The 15,408-nt window shown below is 44.9% G+C and overlaps 2 protein-coding genes and 1 pseudogene across 3 annotated transcripts; 1 reads left to right on the top strand and 2 right to left on the bottom strand.

The window, feature by feature from the left end:
• Positions 1-255: 255 nt before the first annotated feature.
• On the bottom strand, positions 256-5,832 carry atp6v1d (ATPase H+ transporting V1 subunit D). Its single transcript, XM_084483883.1, has 9 exons — positions 5,607-5,832; positions 4,772-4,889; positions 4,604-4,683; positions 4,344-4,411; positions 3,965-4,009; positions 3,711-3,814; positions 2,577-2,643; positions 2,367-2,445; positions 256-503 (listed from the first exon to the last, which is right to left on the bottom strand). The coding sequence occupies exons 1-9, from the start codon at positions 5,645-5,647 to the stop codon at positions 359-361; spliced, it is 747 nt and encodes a 248-aa protein (XP_084340009.1). The 5' UTR covers positions 5,648-5,832; the 3' UTR covers positions 256-358.
• Positions 5,833-5,918: 86 nt separating this feature from the next.
• On the top strand, positions 5,919-9,201 carry eif2s1b (eukaryotic translation initiation factor 2, subunit 1 alpha b). The gene is made up of 8 exons (XM_084483476.1): positions 5,919-6,059; positions 6,564-6,806; positions 6,917-6,996; positions 7,209-7,360; positions 7,565-7,671; positions 7,779-7,876; positions 7,997-8,140; positions 8,505-9,201. Exons 2-8 carry the CDS (start codon positions 6,566-6,568, stop codon positions 8,628-8,630), a joined length of 948 nt encoding a protein of 315 aa, XP_084339602.1. The 5' UTR covers positions 5,919-6,059; positions 6,564-6,565; the 3' UTR covers positions 8,631-9,201.
• A 673-nt stretch (positions 9,202-9,874) lies between these two features.
• LOC311364282 lies at positions 9,875-15,166 on the bottom strand (annotated as a pseudogene). The gene is made up of 3 exons: positions 14,269-15,166; positions 10,227-10,251; positions 9,875-9,905 (listed from the first exon to the last, which is right to left on the bottom strand). The product of its transcript is annotated as an uncharacterized misc_RNA (transcript).
• Positions 15,167-15,408: the final 242 nt, after the last annotated feature.

Raw genomic sequence — 15,408 nt, 5'->3', positions numbered from 1 at the left:
TAACAACCACACTGTGACCAGCATGCAATGGCTCTGAATGTTGCAAGGAAACTGATTTATTTACAGCCTCATCCCACCACACTAAAGTATTTCTAATAGATATGTCCTTTTGTCTCATTTAAATATATCTTATTTTTTGTTGAACAAGCGTCATCACTTGGTACGGGCAACGTTTGACGCAGCCCCGACAGTCACTGGAAAACATACAATACTGTAAACAATATAACCAAGAGAAAACATCACAGACAAACATCGCTCTTTTTACCCATTTACACAACAAGACTTTTAACAGGTACAGAATAAATAGAGTAAGAGTCGGGGCGACACGGCCGATCTCGGCACCCCCACACACACGCCGTCACTCAAACAGCATGTCCTCGTCCTGCTCCTCCATCAGCATGTTGGTGGGCTCAGCGATGGGGCCCAGCGCCGCCAGCCGCGCCGCGATCTCCTTCTCCGTCCGCTCACGGAGCTGCTTCTTCTTCTCCTGGATCTTCTTCAGCCTGGGAGGCGGGTACGAGAAGACGGTGAGAAACCACAGAATCAACAGGTTTTTCGTTTGTTTTCTTTCCATCTTCAAATTAATCGACACTATAACCAGTTGGAGCTGTACCAACTGGTTGTGTAACAGATTAACCATGCATCAGGCTAATTAATATTCATCATTAAGTCTTCCATTAATCGCTATTTCATGGGATAACCTGTGTCTTTGTTGCAGTTCATTGGATTTTCTGACGCGAGTGGCCAAATGTATGCATTGTTAATTTTCATTAACAATGCAAATTATTGCAATTTGTGTCGTATATACAGTATAAAGAGGGCTGGTTTTGAGTCATTCTGATGCAGGTGGCCTAACACACACACACTTACAAATACACCATTCAGACACACACACTACGCACACTATCATCCATCCACAACGTACACTTCAGTTTGTTTTCACAATGATAGGTTAATGCAGCGGTTCTCAAAGTGTGGGGCGCGCCCCACTGGTGGGGAACAGAGACGTGACAGGTGGGGCGCGACAAACGGGAGGAAATTTCACTGAAAACTCCACATTTCTTATGGTAGGAGTGAAAGCTTGACAGTAGGGCTGGGCGATATGGACCACAAGTCATATCTCGTATTTTCAAGCAGAATGTCGCTATAAGATATATATAGGCCTATATATATCAATACTTGTTCATGCTATAAAATAAGTGCTGTCGTCATTCTACATCGGGGGCGCCGCGTCGCTGTGCTCGTTAACCTGCCTGTAGGCCACGGTGGCTAAACATTTTAAAATTAGTCAGTCAAAAACAGTCGGAGCAAGATGTGGCAAATACATGTTTCTCGCTGAAGGGGATTTTAAAAAGTGACGCGAGCGGAAGAGCGGGGGCCGGGGGCAGAGCGGGACGGAGAGAGAGGTGAGCAGAGCAGAGTCCTGCACGCCTCTCATGTTGCAAACCCGCACCCGTCCTTATACCCGCACAACTTAAAACCACATCCGACCTGAATATCAGATCCAGCACCGGAGAAGTCTCGCTCTCTTGCTGCGCGGGACGCACTGAGCAGGGGTGGCGAGGATAAATCTGTCCATCTGAGCGATATTGGGAAACGAACGACCGTGCTTCTCGCCACCGCGATCACACACCGACAGAGTCGTCTTTAGGTGTTGTAACCAAGCAGCAGCTTCGTCCCGATGCTGAGCCTCGTCACTGGAGTCCTCCCCGTCCGATAGCGTGTCCGCTGACACTCCAGCTCTCTTCTCGGCTGGGGGGGCACTGCTCGCATATTTTGTAGATGTGTCACTAATAATGATTTTTTTTTTATTTGAAATAGGCCTACATTTGAACATTTTAAGCTTGCAGCTTTGCAGCCACTCATGCAAGTATAGGTCTCATAAGTTCAATTGCTCACCTGTCTTGCCAAATGCATTGCTCGTCTTTTTTTTTTTTTAACAGATTGCAAAGTGGCACTTTTATTTTCTCTTTTTCTGAACTTGGTACAAGTCATGACACAGCTGCACTTTTATTTTCTCTTGTTGTTGAACTTGCTGTTATTTGACGTTATTGAGTTAGAATTTAGATACAACATGATGTAACTTGATGTTACTTCAATAAATGTGGAGATGTTAAGCTTGGCGTATTTCGTTAGCGTTGTGTTGGGGCGATGGGGGCAGGTGGGGCTTGAACATCCCCCCTTGTCCAAAGTGGGGGGTGACCGAAAAAGTTTGAGAACCACTGGGTTAATGCATATCCCTGCATACAGTTGTACATAAATAAATCAGAATGATAACAGCCACACTAAAAACGAGCATGTGCTTGAGAAACCAACATTCCTATAAATCAAACTGATCCAAAGGCTGTTTGGATCAATCCGCTCACCTGTAGAACTCCTCTCGTTCTCTCTCGTCCAGCTCTGTTATGATGTAGGTTAGGGTGCGCTCGATGCGAGGGATGATCACTGCAGAGACCCGGGAGGGGAGGGAGGGGGGGGGGGGGGGTAAAAAAAACAAACATTCACAGTAATCGTCAGCGAGGGGCAGACACAGGGACCTGAGGCAACCATGAAAATACATGGCGTCCACAGCCTACCGTGCTCGATGGCGTTCACGCGGCGGTTGGTGACCTTGATGGCGTGATCCAACGTCACAAAGGAAGTCTGCCAAACAAAGACAAAGTCTCATTTTAATCAGCTATACTACAATCGTTCAAGCCAGCATTTCATAACTTGTGGTTGGGGGCTTGAGATTGCAGACTTAAAAAACGATATACATTTAATGTATATAGTTGATCTGCATGAACTATATGCATGATGATTTGATACATTTCATGAATGTCCAAATGGTGCATTTATGATCGACGCGCCATCAAATGTATGAATTTACGATAACACATGTTTGAAAACGTCTCATAAAAAGGTCCTGCCTTTATCAACAGATTTCCTAGTGATTTGTTACCCAAAGCAGACGGTTTTGTGTGCAGAACACAGACATTGATATTGGCAAATGTTAATCGGGCTAAAGTGGAACTGAAACTAAATAGAAAGTGAAGGTCAATGTACGCGTGTCCACTCTTTACTACGGTGCGAGGCCCCAACCGCTTACATGGTCGACTGTGAGGGCGCAGCCATTATGGATTTAGACACAGTGGGTGACTCGTGAGACCAGTTTGTGCTGACAGTACACAGTCTATACTGATACTATAGGCTGATTGGCATGGATACCGTCAATGATTCACTCATTATGGATTGGTTGCAGGCATATTTTCAATAAATAAGACCCTGAAGTAATAGATTACAACCAGACAGCCCTCTGTATCATCTCTCAAAATCGTAATCCAGAAGCAATCCTACTTAATATCTGTCTAACTTTACCTCGGTTGAAAAGTTGGCTTCAACCAATTCCCTTTGCTGTGACCCCTCTGGTGGCGTATACAAGACATAGTTTCAAAATGGTTGACATTAATCTGGGGCTTGGAATAAATAGATATGTTTTGTTGTTAATACATATCCTGCTATTGAGTAATATAGCATGGAATCAAGCTGGTTAGTGTGTGTTTCTGTTCTACATTAAAATGATGTATGGCACACATGTCCTTACTCCACTTATTATCAACTAATGTCCTGACTAATGGATACACATGCTGGAATAACAATCTATGGGGGTCTTACATTTAACTGGACTGTACCTTTTAGTCACAGGAATTATTTTAAACAGCGCCCCCTACCTGTAGGGAGGCCAGCTCTACAAGAAGCTCCACTGCTTTCGCATAGTTCCTCTTCAACCGGGAGACTTGCTCTCCTCCCCTGGCCAGACCAGTGAGCTCATAACCTGACGGACACAAACGCACCGGCTGTTTAGCGACATGGATTCACAGTTAATCCAATACAAACGAGTCACACACACAAAAATAAATACACGATGTAGCATGCATTCACAGACATAACCTTTATGAATCTTTATATGTAAATATGAACTCACTGTCGCCTCCCTCCTGGTAGTGTTCAAACACTGGGAGAGTGACACCTAGAATGGGAGAGAGAGGGAGAAAAAGAGAGAGAAGGAATTGTGTTAAAACTGTAAAGTGGTATAGGCACTTTCTGTTCCAAAAGTTAGATTGAGTGTGTGCGCAAGATTGAGTGTGTGTGCAAACAGCAGCCATCGCCTACGCTATCTGTGACCGTTCAACCTTTCAACTCCCTGGGAAAGATGAGGAAACAACAACGACACAGCAAGATGTTGATAGTGAGTGTGTGTGTGTGTGTGTGTGTGTGTGTGTGTGTGTGTGTGTGTGTGTGTGTGTGTGTGTGTGTGTGTGTGTGTGTGTGTGTGTGTGTGTGTGTGTGTGTGTGTGTCTCACCAGCAACGTTGTCCTTCTTAGCACGGACCTTCACCTGGGCCTTGTTTACATTCTGGATAACAGTCGTGCTGTGGAAAAAACATGCATTTATATACATTTGTTATGCAGATGGAAACTATCCTTTCTGGCTAAATCTTGAACATTTACAGACAGATTTGTTATGTGTACTGTCCGGGCAAAAGAAACTAATTATTTAGGAAATGTGAAATTCAGTAAGTATTCAAATATTCAAGTTCAGGGGACATTCAAGAGGTTCAGACCTGAAGTCTCCGGCAGCAAATTTAGCCTCAGCCAATGAGAAGGCCGCCTCTCTCATCACCTCTCCCATCAGGGTCTTGGTCTAGGAGAGTAAACCACAGGTCCATGTTGGTATAATGCTATATTACATACAGAACAACAATGGGGACGGTCCAATTATTTGGACTTACCTCTATGATTTTACGTAGGATCTGACGGAAGCGCATAGAGAGAGCGTCAGCCTTTTTCTTGAGCAGGTTGCGACCTGTCTGCGCCCCCTTTAGTCTGGCCTTCATGATGGTCTGAGCCCTGCGATGCAAAACGAGCTGATTATTACAATTAAAAGAGCGGGATACTATGTTGAGTTGACTAGGTCCACACTCTACCTGTAAGCAACATTGCGCAAGGTGCCTTAACCTCTACATGCTCATTAATGGCCTGTAGTCTAATTCACTTAAATAAATCACTTTGGATTAAAGTGTCAGCTAAATTATCAAATATGAAATTGGAAATAGTATTAGGACGAATTAGGACGAATTACGATACATTTATTATTTTAGTTTTTAGTTAATGGAGCAAATTCTATCCTTAATGCTGGACATTAAGTGTCTTTTAAAAATCTTAAATAATTTTAAACCACCATCTTGGGTCCAAACAGAATTGTGACAGACGTGAATCATGCCTCAACAGCGCACAGTTAGGTCACAGTTAGAAATACACACATCACATGGCACATATGCATGTACGCTTCCTTATTTTGAAAGCTCTCTGAAAACAGTGGTCGAAAATACAGGGAATATACAGTCAATCATCCATCTGTAAGAGCAAATGTATGATTATGACAGCCTTTATGTGAGCCACCCCAGATTATCTGCATATATACATTGGAATAGACTACGATTGGCAACCATGCACTACATTCGATATGTCGACATTGTCTGGAAGTTATACAAAAAACATTATTTATTGCACTGCTTATCCTGCGACATCGTAGTTGGGCACATAGCTAGCAAACAATATGCTTACATTCTGGAGGGGAATACGTCGATCCTGTCTTTTGCTGACATCTTGTCCTTTCGTCGAAAAGTATGGCCTTTCTCAGCTTGGAAATGAAAAAGAGACCGCTGGTCAATATCCTAAACGACCCGGTGTGAATGATAAATGAATCGGATAGCCTGCAAGGGTATTAGGAAGAAATATTAAACTGGCGTCGTGATCTAATACAACTAGGCTCCTAGCCTCCTACAAGGTGATCAGCTGGTCACTAGTCATGTGACTCCCACGACGCTCCGCAAATGAGTCGTGCGCCTGCGCGACCCTTTAGGGTATGATCTCTTCCGGGTCGAAAAAAAAATAGCACACACCGATGAATTGGAGTTAGCTGGCCCAAATCTTTAAAATATAGAAAGAGAATATTGAACCAAGAAGTTCTGAAGAACAGAAATCCATTTCCTATCTATTTGTAACCATATGACACAGGTAAGTCGCATTAGTATGAAAGGCAAAGCAGCTGTTCGCCGGCAGGGGAAGGCAGATCATGCTACTAGCGGTGGCTAACTGCTAACCCCTGCGATGCATGTGCCGCATGTGAGCTGAGAGCCAGCCCAGTAAACGGCCTGTGTTACCCGTTAGCTACGTAGCTTACGGTGGCTCTCCATTATTGCGAGCAGTAACCTGCATTTGTCTACTTCTATCGACTGCTTCTGTTGTTTTTGTTTTTATCATTTGGGGTTTTGTTTCTCTTTTGTGGCCATATATTCAATACAATTATCGTAAAACGGAATTGCATCATACCACTCAGCGCTACCATTCAAACGAGAATACAATTGGTTTTGACTTGTGCATTTCTACACTGAGTTGGTACAGCTGGCGTAATTTAAACAGACGAAGCCAGTCATCTTCACGTTTTCATAAAGTAATAACGTTAGATTTAGATTTTGACCATCTGATCTCTTTCCCTTTCTCTTTTATCGCGTCTTTCAGCGATGCCGGGGCTCAGCTGTAGATTCTACCAGCACCGGTTTCCAGAGGTGGAAGATGTGGTGATGGTGAACGTGAGGTCCATCGCTGAGATGGGTGCCTACGTCAGCCTTTTGGAGTACAACAACATCGAGGGCATGATCCTCCTCAGTGAGCTGTCACGTCGACGTATCCGCTCCATCAACAAGCTTATTCGTATAGGCCGCAATGAGTGTGTGGTGGTCATCCGTGTAGACAAAGAGAAGGGTAAGCTATTCCTACCAAATGTAACAAAGTATTACAGAGCGTCACAGATACTGTAACTGTAAATTATGACATTATTTAAATATCCTAACTGTCTCTCCCTCTATCTTCAGGATACATTGACCTGTCAAAAAGAAGAGTTTCACCAGAGGAGGCCATTAAATGTGAAGACAAATTCACCAAATCTAAAACCGTGAGTAAACTGATGGGTAGCAATATTGAACGTTTTTATAGCTTCAACTTCACTTTCATGTTGTATTAGTGGTTTAGTGGTTTAGTTAACTCATGACCTGTTGCATTTGCAATTATTGTTGTTTTTAAAGCTTAATTTTGATCCTAGTGTGGTCAAACATTTGCCATGGAGTGATGATGCCCTGGCTGATGTGGTTGTTATGCCGATAACAGGTATACAGCATTCTTCGGCACGTGGCCGAGGTGCTGGACTACAGCAAGGACGAGCAGCTGGAGAGCCTCTTCCAGCGAACCGCCTGGGTCTTTGACGAGAAATACAAGCGGCCTGGATACGGTGCCTATGATGTCTTCAAACAGGCTGTGGCGTAAGTGTCCTAATGTTATTCAGATCAAAGAGATCCAAAAGAGAGATTTCCAGATGAAGGGAAGCATGTGCTTTAGAAACTTTTTCTGATGAAATGGTGCATTCAAAAACATGTTAAAATGACAACTGTTGAAAAGTCACATGCCTTTAGTTAAAGGTGTTGATGTGTGTTGGTTTTAAAGTGGCCCTCCTTACCCCCTCTCAGAGATCCTGCCATCCTGGATGGGTTGGACCTGACAGAAGAGGAGAGGAACGTACTCATCGACAACATCAACAGGCGACTCACTCCACAGGCGGTCAAAATCCGAGCCGGTGAGACACCACGTCCCCTCAGTGGCATTAACAAACGTTGTACCACACGCTTGTGTGATCCCTTCCACATATTGCGCATATCAACGTTTTTGTGATCTTGTCTGTAGACATTGAGGTGGCGTGCTACGGCTACGAGGGGATCGACGCGGTGAAGGAAGCACTCCGGGCGGGGCTAGGCTGCTCTACAGAAGTCATGCCTATCAAGGTGAGCCTCCACAGGAATGTTTCATCCAACCGCTTTGCCGGCAGCCTGTGGGCCTTTTGGACCATGACCCCTAGGGTTACGTCCTCGCAACTGACGCACCGAATGCCTTCTGCCCCGTAGATCAACCTGATCGCCCCTCCACGCTACGTGATGACCACAACAACTCTGGAGCGCACAGAGGGCCTGTCTGTCCTTAACCAGGCCATGGCTGCCATCAAGGAGAAGATTGAGGAGAAGAGGGGCGTGTTCAACATCCAGATGGAGGTGAGAAGGTTTCCCGCAGCCCGATGCTTGTGTACCAAAGCATTAAATACACGCATTAACGTTTTTTTTAATTCAATTGACAAATGTGAATATGTTGAACAATATGTTAATTGTACATAACAGAAGACATGGAGGAAATCTAAATAAACTAGCACTACTTTAATTCTAGGGATTGTATATTTTCTGATGTATTTCTAAGTAAGCTGGGTTATTGGATAAGCCAGCAGTGTGTTGGCCTTTTACAGGCTTTATATGAAAGAGCAGTGGAAAAGTATAATGTAAAAATAGCAATTGACTAGCATTGTTGTTCAGTCGGTAAACAATATTCCATGGTGTCTTTAACCTGCGTATCTTTCCCGTTCAGCCTAAGGTGGTAACGGACACGGACGAGACAGAGCTGGCCCGACAGCTGGAGAGGTTAGAGCGGGAAAACGCTGAGGTGGACGGAGACGATGACGCTGAGGAGATGGAGGCCAAGGCGGAGGACTAGGACCTCCCCACCAGACCTCCACAATGAAAGGGGTGAAGAAGAAACCCAAGGCGGACGGACCTGGCTATTCTCGGCCAGTACAGTTGCTCTCAACATTTCCCTGAAGTTAATACATTCATTTTGGCTAAATGAAAAAATAATGAAACAAACATGTGTGAACATGGTTTTGGGTTGGATAGTGGTGATGCGCTATTGCTATGTTCTGGCCCTGGCTCTTTCAGATTCCATGTCCAATTAGTTATTTTTGAAGTCAAATTATACAAATATTGACCGTACCCCGTCCCCTTCTGTAAAAGATTCAATAATTCCAAAGCCGTTTTCAAACAGTGGCCTTCACTAATCTCTGGCTCACCAGACCAGCGTGTTCAGTATCCATGACGTTTCATCTCTAGCTGGCTGCACAATGCCGCGCTCAATGGTAAAACTGAAAAAAAAGGCTTATTTTTCCGCAACACCAGTCATGGGTGCATTTTTGTGCTGTTTCCCTTCCAGTTTAAGGGTTTTTACCGGCAGGATATTGATGGTTTAGCTAACATGATCTCAATAAAGTTACGGGAAGTTTTGATTCAAAGCGTGTCCTTGTCAGTGAGTTGTTGCACTATGTTTGCAAACTGGTGTTCTTCTATATCAAGTAAAATCTAGCAACGTTTTTACATAATTTCCTCTTTAGAGGCATTATTGTAGGAATAACGTCTCATAACATTATGGGTCTGCTCCTTTTTATACATTTTGGCTTGAGGACACCATTCTAAAAAAGAGTTAATCGCTATTCCCAGCTTTTAAGAACTCCCGTTTGTCCAGGGTGAACCATTTGCAATGAAGCCTTAAGTACTCAAATGATCACTGGTGTGGCTTGGCCTCAGCCTTAAAGGTGCCATGACATGCCACCAGGTGTGGTGTGGTTAGCAGTTACACGCCGTTTTGGAAATCAGCCCTTAAGACATCACAGGTGCAGGCATGCAAACTAGTCGGCGAAATTCGCCGTTTTTTAAACAAAATATGCCAAGCCACTTGTGTGATTCGTGGAGATCCATTGAGAAAACATTGGGGGTCTGACGAAAACGAGACGATAACTAAATTAAAAAAAAAAAAAACTACGACGAAATCTTTTGACACTTTCGTTAGCGAATAAAAACGAGACGAAAATGTAAGCGGGACGATTTGGGAAGCGATCCAATCAGAACTAAGCTCTTTATGTGGGTAAGTGGACTCGGTTTCGTAGATGAGCAACCGCCACATCTTCACTATGAAGACTTCAGCTTCTTCATCAAGAACCTGGAACATGGGAGAGAAACCATGAGAAAAGCGTGTGAGAGAACCCATGTGACCGTGGCAATGTCCAATAGGCCATATATGACTCATATAGGCCATGTGGCTGGTTGATACATCATCTTTATTGAAGATATTCCCCATGTACATGAATTACCTAACCAAGCCACACTAACAGTGACTCTAAATGCAACTGGCTCCAGTTTATCGTGGCTGTAAATGCGTGGGTGCTCTCAGCTCAGGAGTGAAAACCTAGCAACTAAGAAAACCATCGTCTCCCATCCGGCCGTTTACTCACCATGGCAACATCATCCAAGATAGGCCTACCCTGCGCCGTGCCGTGAGCCATCACCTAAAGGAGTGGGGGTGAAAACAAAACGCTCAGGGTCTGCATCTTTTTTTTTAGTAGGCCTACTGATCGTCCCGCCCGGCAGGTCAACTAGCAGGCGCTTGCTGCGTCGCAAGCAAGTGTCCCTTTGTAAACAGTTTGGCGCAGTTTTGCCAACTTGAAGTCATTGGCAGAGAGTCATCCCAAAATGCACGCAAAGATAAGCATCCTTAAACAGTTTTTTCTTTCAAGCTGTTATGTGTGTTTTTCGCTAAAATTGGAATACAATACGTCCATCTCGAAGACGAGTCCGTTCAGAATCAGCTGCTTATCTGACTCGACTCGATTTCCTTGACTGACTCGATTTCCTTCTCATACACTTACGTGTTTAATTTGCGTGTGTTTAGACAGATGGGCGCGCACACACACGCGCACCAAGCATCACCCGCATTCATTCATTCTTCAACACTCACTCGCGGTAAAACTAGCCTATAAATCCCCGTTGCGCATGGAACTGCCACATTGGCAGTGTTGTGTTTCACCAAAAAAAAAAAAAAATTAACAAAACTGTCTTCTAAATTAATGAAATACTGGGAAACGAATAAACCATTATAAGCAACGAGTGAACTTAATAAGCGGTCGAAATATTTTTTTCAACCACCGCCTCTTTCCCTTGACGGTGCGCAAAGCCCGCACGGCGCACACAGACAGGTAGCAAAAAGCAAAGCAGTCTCAGCATAAACACACAGTTGTGCGTTAAATTTGTCCGTCGGGGAACACGTCAATTCCTCTAATGCTGACGTTTAAAATATATCAGCACCTATTTACCTTGATCTTCAGCTGTAGCCTTGCTGAACTCCCTGCATCCTCGCTGTCTTTATTCATTTTTTCCAGATTCGTGGCGGTCTTATTATGGTAAACTAGCTCATTGGTGAACACCTCGTCAGGTTTTAAACAGCGACACGCACTCGGAGACAGTAGCCTAAGCCTAAAGAAAGACAGGTCCATAGCTGCTGCACAAAAATAATGCGTGCCAAGCAGTAGTTGGTCTTAAAGGGGGGGAAAGCAAGTTCAAGTTTAACATCGATTTGCAGTGATCACTTGGCTGAAGGGTTTTATATGCCTATTCATTACATAATTATTCTTATTCTGCTTTTTTAAATACATAAATGAAAGGCTTGCGGTTTATCCATGATTCAGCCTGTATGCGGGAAATTACGGTAGGCCCCGACAGGGCGAACCGGACCCCGACTTGAAGCGGCGGTGTCTTCTCCCTTAAGGGGCTTATTTTAGATAATAACCGACGACGTTCTATAGGCTACATTATTACACGGCTACTTGCCGAAACGAAAAAATAACTTCACACGGTGTGTGAAGTTGTGTGAACCACGTGACTCCTCATTCTCAATTTCAGAATGAGGAGTCACGTGGTTTTTGGGGAGGGGAGGGGTTTGAGCCCATCCGCCATGCTGGTAGCACGGTTGCCAGGAGAAACGTTGTCAGAGCGGCATACAGACAGATGAGGAAACATAGACGCAGAGACGCAGGAGAAATTACGATAGAAATAAATGGAGAAGAATAAGGCGAAGGAAAAGGGTCCTTACAGGAACAAACTCACTACCAGCGCCAAGCAGAGGTATGAGGAGTAGCTGTCAGACTTAAACAACGTCGACCCATACGAGCTACCTGCAGCAGAATGGGACAGAGACCTGGACCTTTAACCACCTTGCACATATATGGACATAGTGAACTACTTGGTTTTTGGCATCAGTCAATATACGATGCAAGAATTTAAAAGCCATAAATCGCTAGAAAGCTATGAGACATTCTGCTGTGGTTGGGTGCAAGACCTGGCCATCTACAAGCCTCCAAACGCTCAAAACACTGTTGTACTGGCAAAGGTAAGTTGCTTCACCTTTTGAGTTTTATGCTAATACTAATGTGTTGTGAATACATTGCGTTGACCAAAGTGACAAAGTAATTTACCGCGATTGTTTCGTAAACACTAGATTGTAACGAGGTGTTCCATGCACACAAACGTTAGATTAACTTCCCACATGTTTTGCAGCTTGTTATGCTAATTTGATTTTAGCCCAATGAAACATACTAGGCATTGTGTGTTGGGGGCTTCGAAGTAGACAAACCAGTTCTGGTTAGGCTAGGGTAGTTAATGGTCTGGTTAGACTAAAGCAAGCCATTAACGGTGTGAATGAAAGGTCTGTGAGATTCAGGCTGCAGACAAATGTAAATCTGGAAAGCTGCATACAAATGGAAATGGGGGTCTAGACTAGGCTGTAACTTGAAATAAAATGTGTCCCTTGTCTTCAAGGCTTTTTACTGTTTCTCTAATTTATTTACCTCTTGTATCTAACAGGTCATGCATTCATGACGGCTCTGCGAGCCTCCACTCACATGGGTCATCCTCACACCATCAGGGCAAGTGTGTTCGGCCCACTGTACATGCATGGCTGGTGTAGCGGAGTCGTGCACCCATGTCGGAGCCCTGCTGTTTATGGTCGATGCCTGTGTACGGTTAAAGGAGAAGGCCACAGTCACAGACGAACCGGCCTACTGGAAGCTGCCAAGCAGCATCAACAAGGTCCTGCCAGAGGTTGGCCAACGCATCAATTTCATATCTGCTGCAGCTACACGGAGGTCTCTAAACAGACGAATAGACGGTGAGACCCACAATAGTCTGAGAACACGTCCAGCCAAAACAGCCAATGACACACCGACACCAACACCGGAAGAGCTAGCAGTATTCTACCGGGAAATCAGCACGACGAAGACGAAGATCAGCAATTTTGAGTGTGCTACCCGAATACTGCGATGAGTTCAGAGACCCTATTCGGCCCATCCGCAGCTTACAGTCTCTGGCTAATGGAAGCGGCCTTGATAGGAGTGACTTGCCTGCGCTGCAGAAGCACTGCCAGACCATAGGGAGCATTGCTGATGTGTCTGAGGAACAGGCAGTGCAGATAGAGAGAAGGACGCGGGGACAGCACAACTCATCACTTTGGTTTGCTGCACGGGCTGGAAGAATCACAGCCTCCTCAATGCATTGTGTTTATGCAACAGACATTAGTTCACCAGCACCCTCCACCATAAAGAGGGTTTGTTATCCTACACGTGGGCCGGGAACAGCAGCCACCAGTTGGGGCATCAAACATGAGGAGACAGCGAGGCAGGCATACACTGCCCAAACAAAGGATCAGCACACCGATCAACAAGTGGAAACTTGTGGGTTTTTTGTCAACCCGGCCTTCCCACAGGTAGGAGCATCGCCAGATGCCATTGTTACTTGCACTTGTTGTGGGAAAGGCTGCATAGAAGTGAAATGCCCCGTGAAGTACAAGGACAGCACAATCCTTGCGTACTCATCAGATGACCGCAACTTCTGTCTGCATGCTGTTGATGGTCAGGTGCACCTCAAGAAGAACCACCAGTACTACACCCAGGTCCAGACCCAACTGTTTGTAACAGAGAGTGCCTACTGTGACTTTGTAGTGTGGACATTGAAGGACTGTGTGATTCTGCGCATAGCTCCAGACAAAACATTTTGGAATGCACGGCTTCAGAAGGCACAGGACTTCTTTGTGAAGGTGGCTCTCCCTGAACTTGCGGTGCAATATTTCTCGATACCACCTACATCCCAAGCATCACCTCGCCCCAGTGTGCTTCGTGAACTACAGCCACAGACCGTGGTGAAGAGGCCAAGGAATTGTACATCCATGCACATTTCTTTTTGATTTCTTTATTGCTATTTTTAAATGTTTATTTTTAAATGCACATTGTTCTTTTACACTGTTTACTGTTTCAACCTTTTGAAATGTTGCACTGTCAATTTCTATTTATTCAATTTATAGTTCTATTTCTATTCTAACAGTTCTCAATAAATAATGTTACGCCATATCATGTTTCAAGAATTTATTTCACACACGAAACACTAAGGAGGCACTCAAACAACACTTTTACACATATTTGTTAAGGCACAGCAAACAGTGACAATCTTATCCAACGGCATTAGGTTTTCACCCTGACATTTGATGAGCATGTTCACAGGTACAGTGGAGTGTAAGAATTTAAATTTGTTGCGCACAACACCAATCACCCTCTCAACATGAATCCTGAGATGTGCTATGGCCCTAGTCTCCTCCACATCTTTCGCATCCAGCTGTGCACGACCCCTTGTGAACGTAGGTACCTTAACTTCAGCACACATCATACCCACACTTTCCCTGATATTAAAGCCCCTATCTGCCAGCACAATGTCACCTGGCAACAGTTTGTTGAGGAAACCACTTTGCTCTGTTATACGTTTGTCACTAGTGCGCCCACCCCACCCTTGGGATATGAAAGAAATTACACCCTTTAGGTGTAAGGGTGTAATTAGGTACTTCATGGTGTATGCATGTTTATACTGAGAGAAAGTCTGTGCCCTTGCCAGTACATTTGAGGGTTTTTCAATAAACACCTCGAAACAATCCACAATGGCGGCTACATTTTTCCCCGAACGATTCCACAAACTGGTGTGGCATACTCGTCAATAAACAGTCTCTGCTTGGCCAGTGCACTAATGGACACAGCCGTGCATACATCACTCCAAGGGTATGGTGAAAGGCATCACTGACTGTTGTCCTGTGTACCCGAAACAGATGGCTGATGTGCTTTACTGGCAGGTCTAGTCTGAGGCGCATTAGAGTCAACAGGACAAGCTGGAAGGGTGAGAGTTTCTTCATCCTACCTTGAGGCAGATATGGGGTGAGACTGCATAGAAGTGTCTGAAACATTACATAGCTTGCAAGTCCTGTGTAATACTTCACTATGTTATCATCACCACTCAGAAAGTTCTCATTCATCCGGTACTCATCAAGCTCCTCCTTCAGCTTTCTGTTTTCCTCCAAAAGACTGTTGATTACATCTCCTCTAGATGTGCAGAGTCCACATTCCAGGTCCTGTGCTGGGGATGGCGGTCGCTGGTCCTGTGCTGGGGATGGTGGCCGCTGCTCCTGTGCTGGGGATGGAGGCCGCTGCTCCTCTGTCGGGGATGGAGGCCGCTGCTCCTCTGTCGGGGATGGAGGCCGCTGCTCCTCTGTCGGGGATGGAGGCCGCTGCTCCTCTGTCGGGGATGGAGGCCGCTGCTCCTCTGTCGGGGATGGAGGCTGCTGCTCCTGATGCTCT

Source organism: Micromesistius poutassou (assembly GCF_964030765.1).
Source record: "Micromesistius poutassou genome assembly, chromosome: 19".
Classification (NCBI taxonomy): Eukaryota; Metazoa; Chordata; class Actinopteri; order Gadiformes; family Gadidae; genus Micromesistius; species Micromesistius poutassou.
This window is presented reverse-complemented; position numbering and strand designations above follow the sequence as displayed.

What these genes read in the sequence shown, in the direction of transcription:
- atp6v1d (XM_084483883.1), bottom strand. Translation starts at nt 5,647, where the DNA reads ATGTCAGCAAAAGACAGGATCGACGTATTCCCCTCCAGAAT. An exon ending in TTTGCTGCCGGAGACTTCAG is followed by an intron (nt 4,412 to 4,603) that starts GTCTGAACCTCT and finishes TTTTTTCCACAG; the next exon opens with CACGACTGTTATCCAGAATG. An exon ending in CGTGAACGCCATCGAGCACG is followed by an intron (nt 2,446 to 2,576) that starts GTAGGCTGTGGA and finishes GGGTCTCTGCAG; the next exon opens with TGATCATCCCTCGCATCGAG.
- eif2s1b (XM_084483476.1), top strand. Translation starts at nt 6,566, where the DNA reads ATGCCGGGGCTCAGCTGTAGATTCTACCAGCACCGGTTTCCAGAGGTG. An exon ending in AATTCACCAAATCTAAAACC is followed by an intron (nt 6,997 to 7,208) that starts GTGAGTAAACTG and finishes TGCCGATAACAG; the next exon opens with GTATACAGCATTCTTCGGCA. An exon ending in GGCGGTCAAAATCCGAGCCG is followed by an intron (nt 7,672 to 7,778) that starts GTGAGACACCAC and finishes TCTTGTCTGTAG; the next exon opens with ACATTGAGGTGGCGTGCTAC.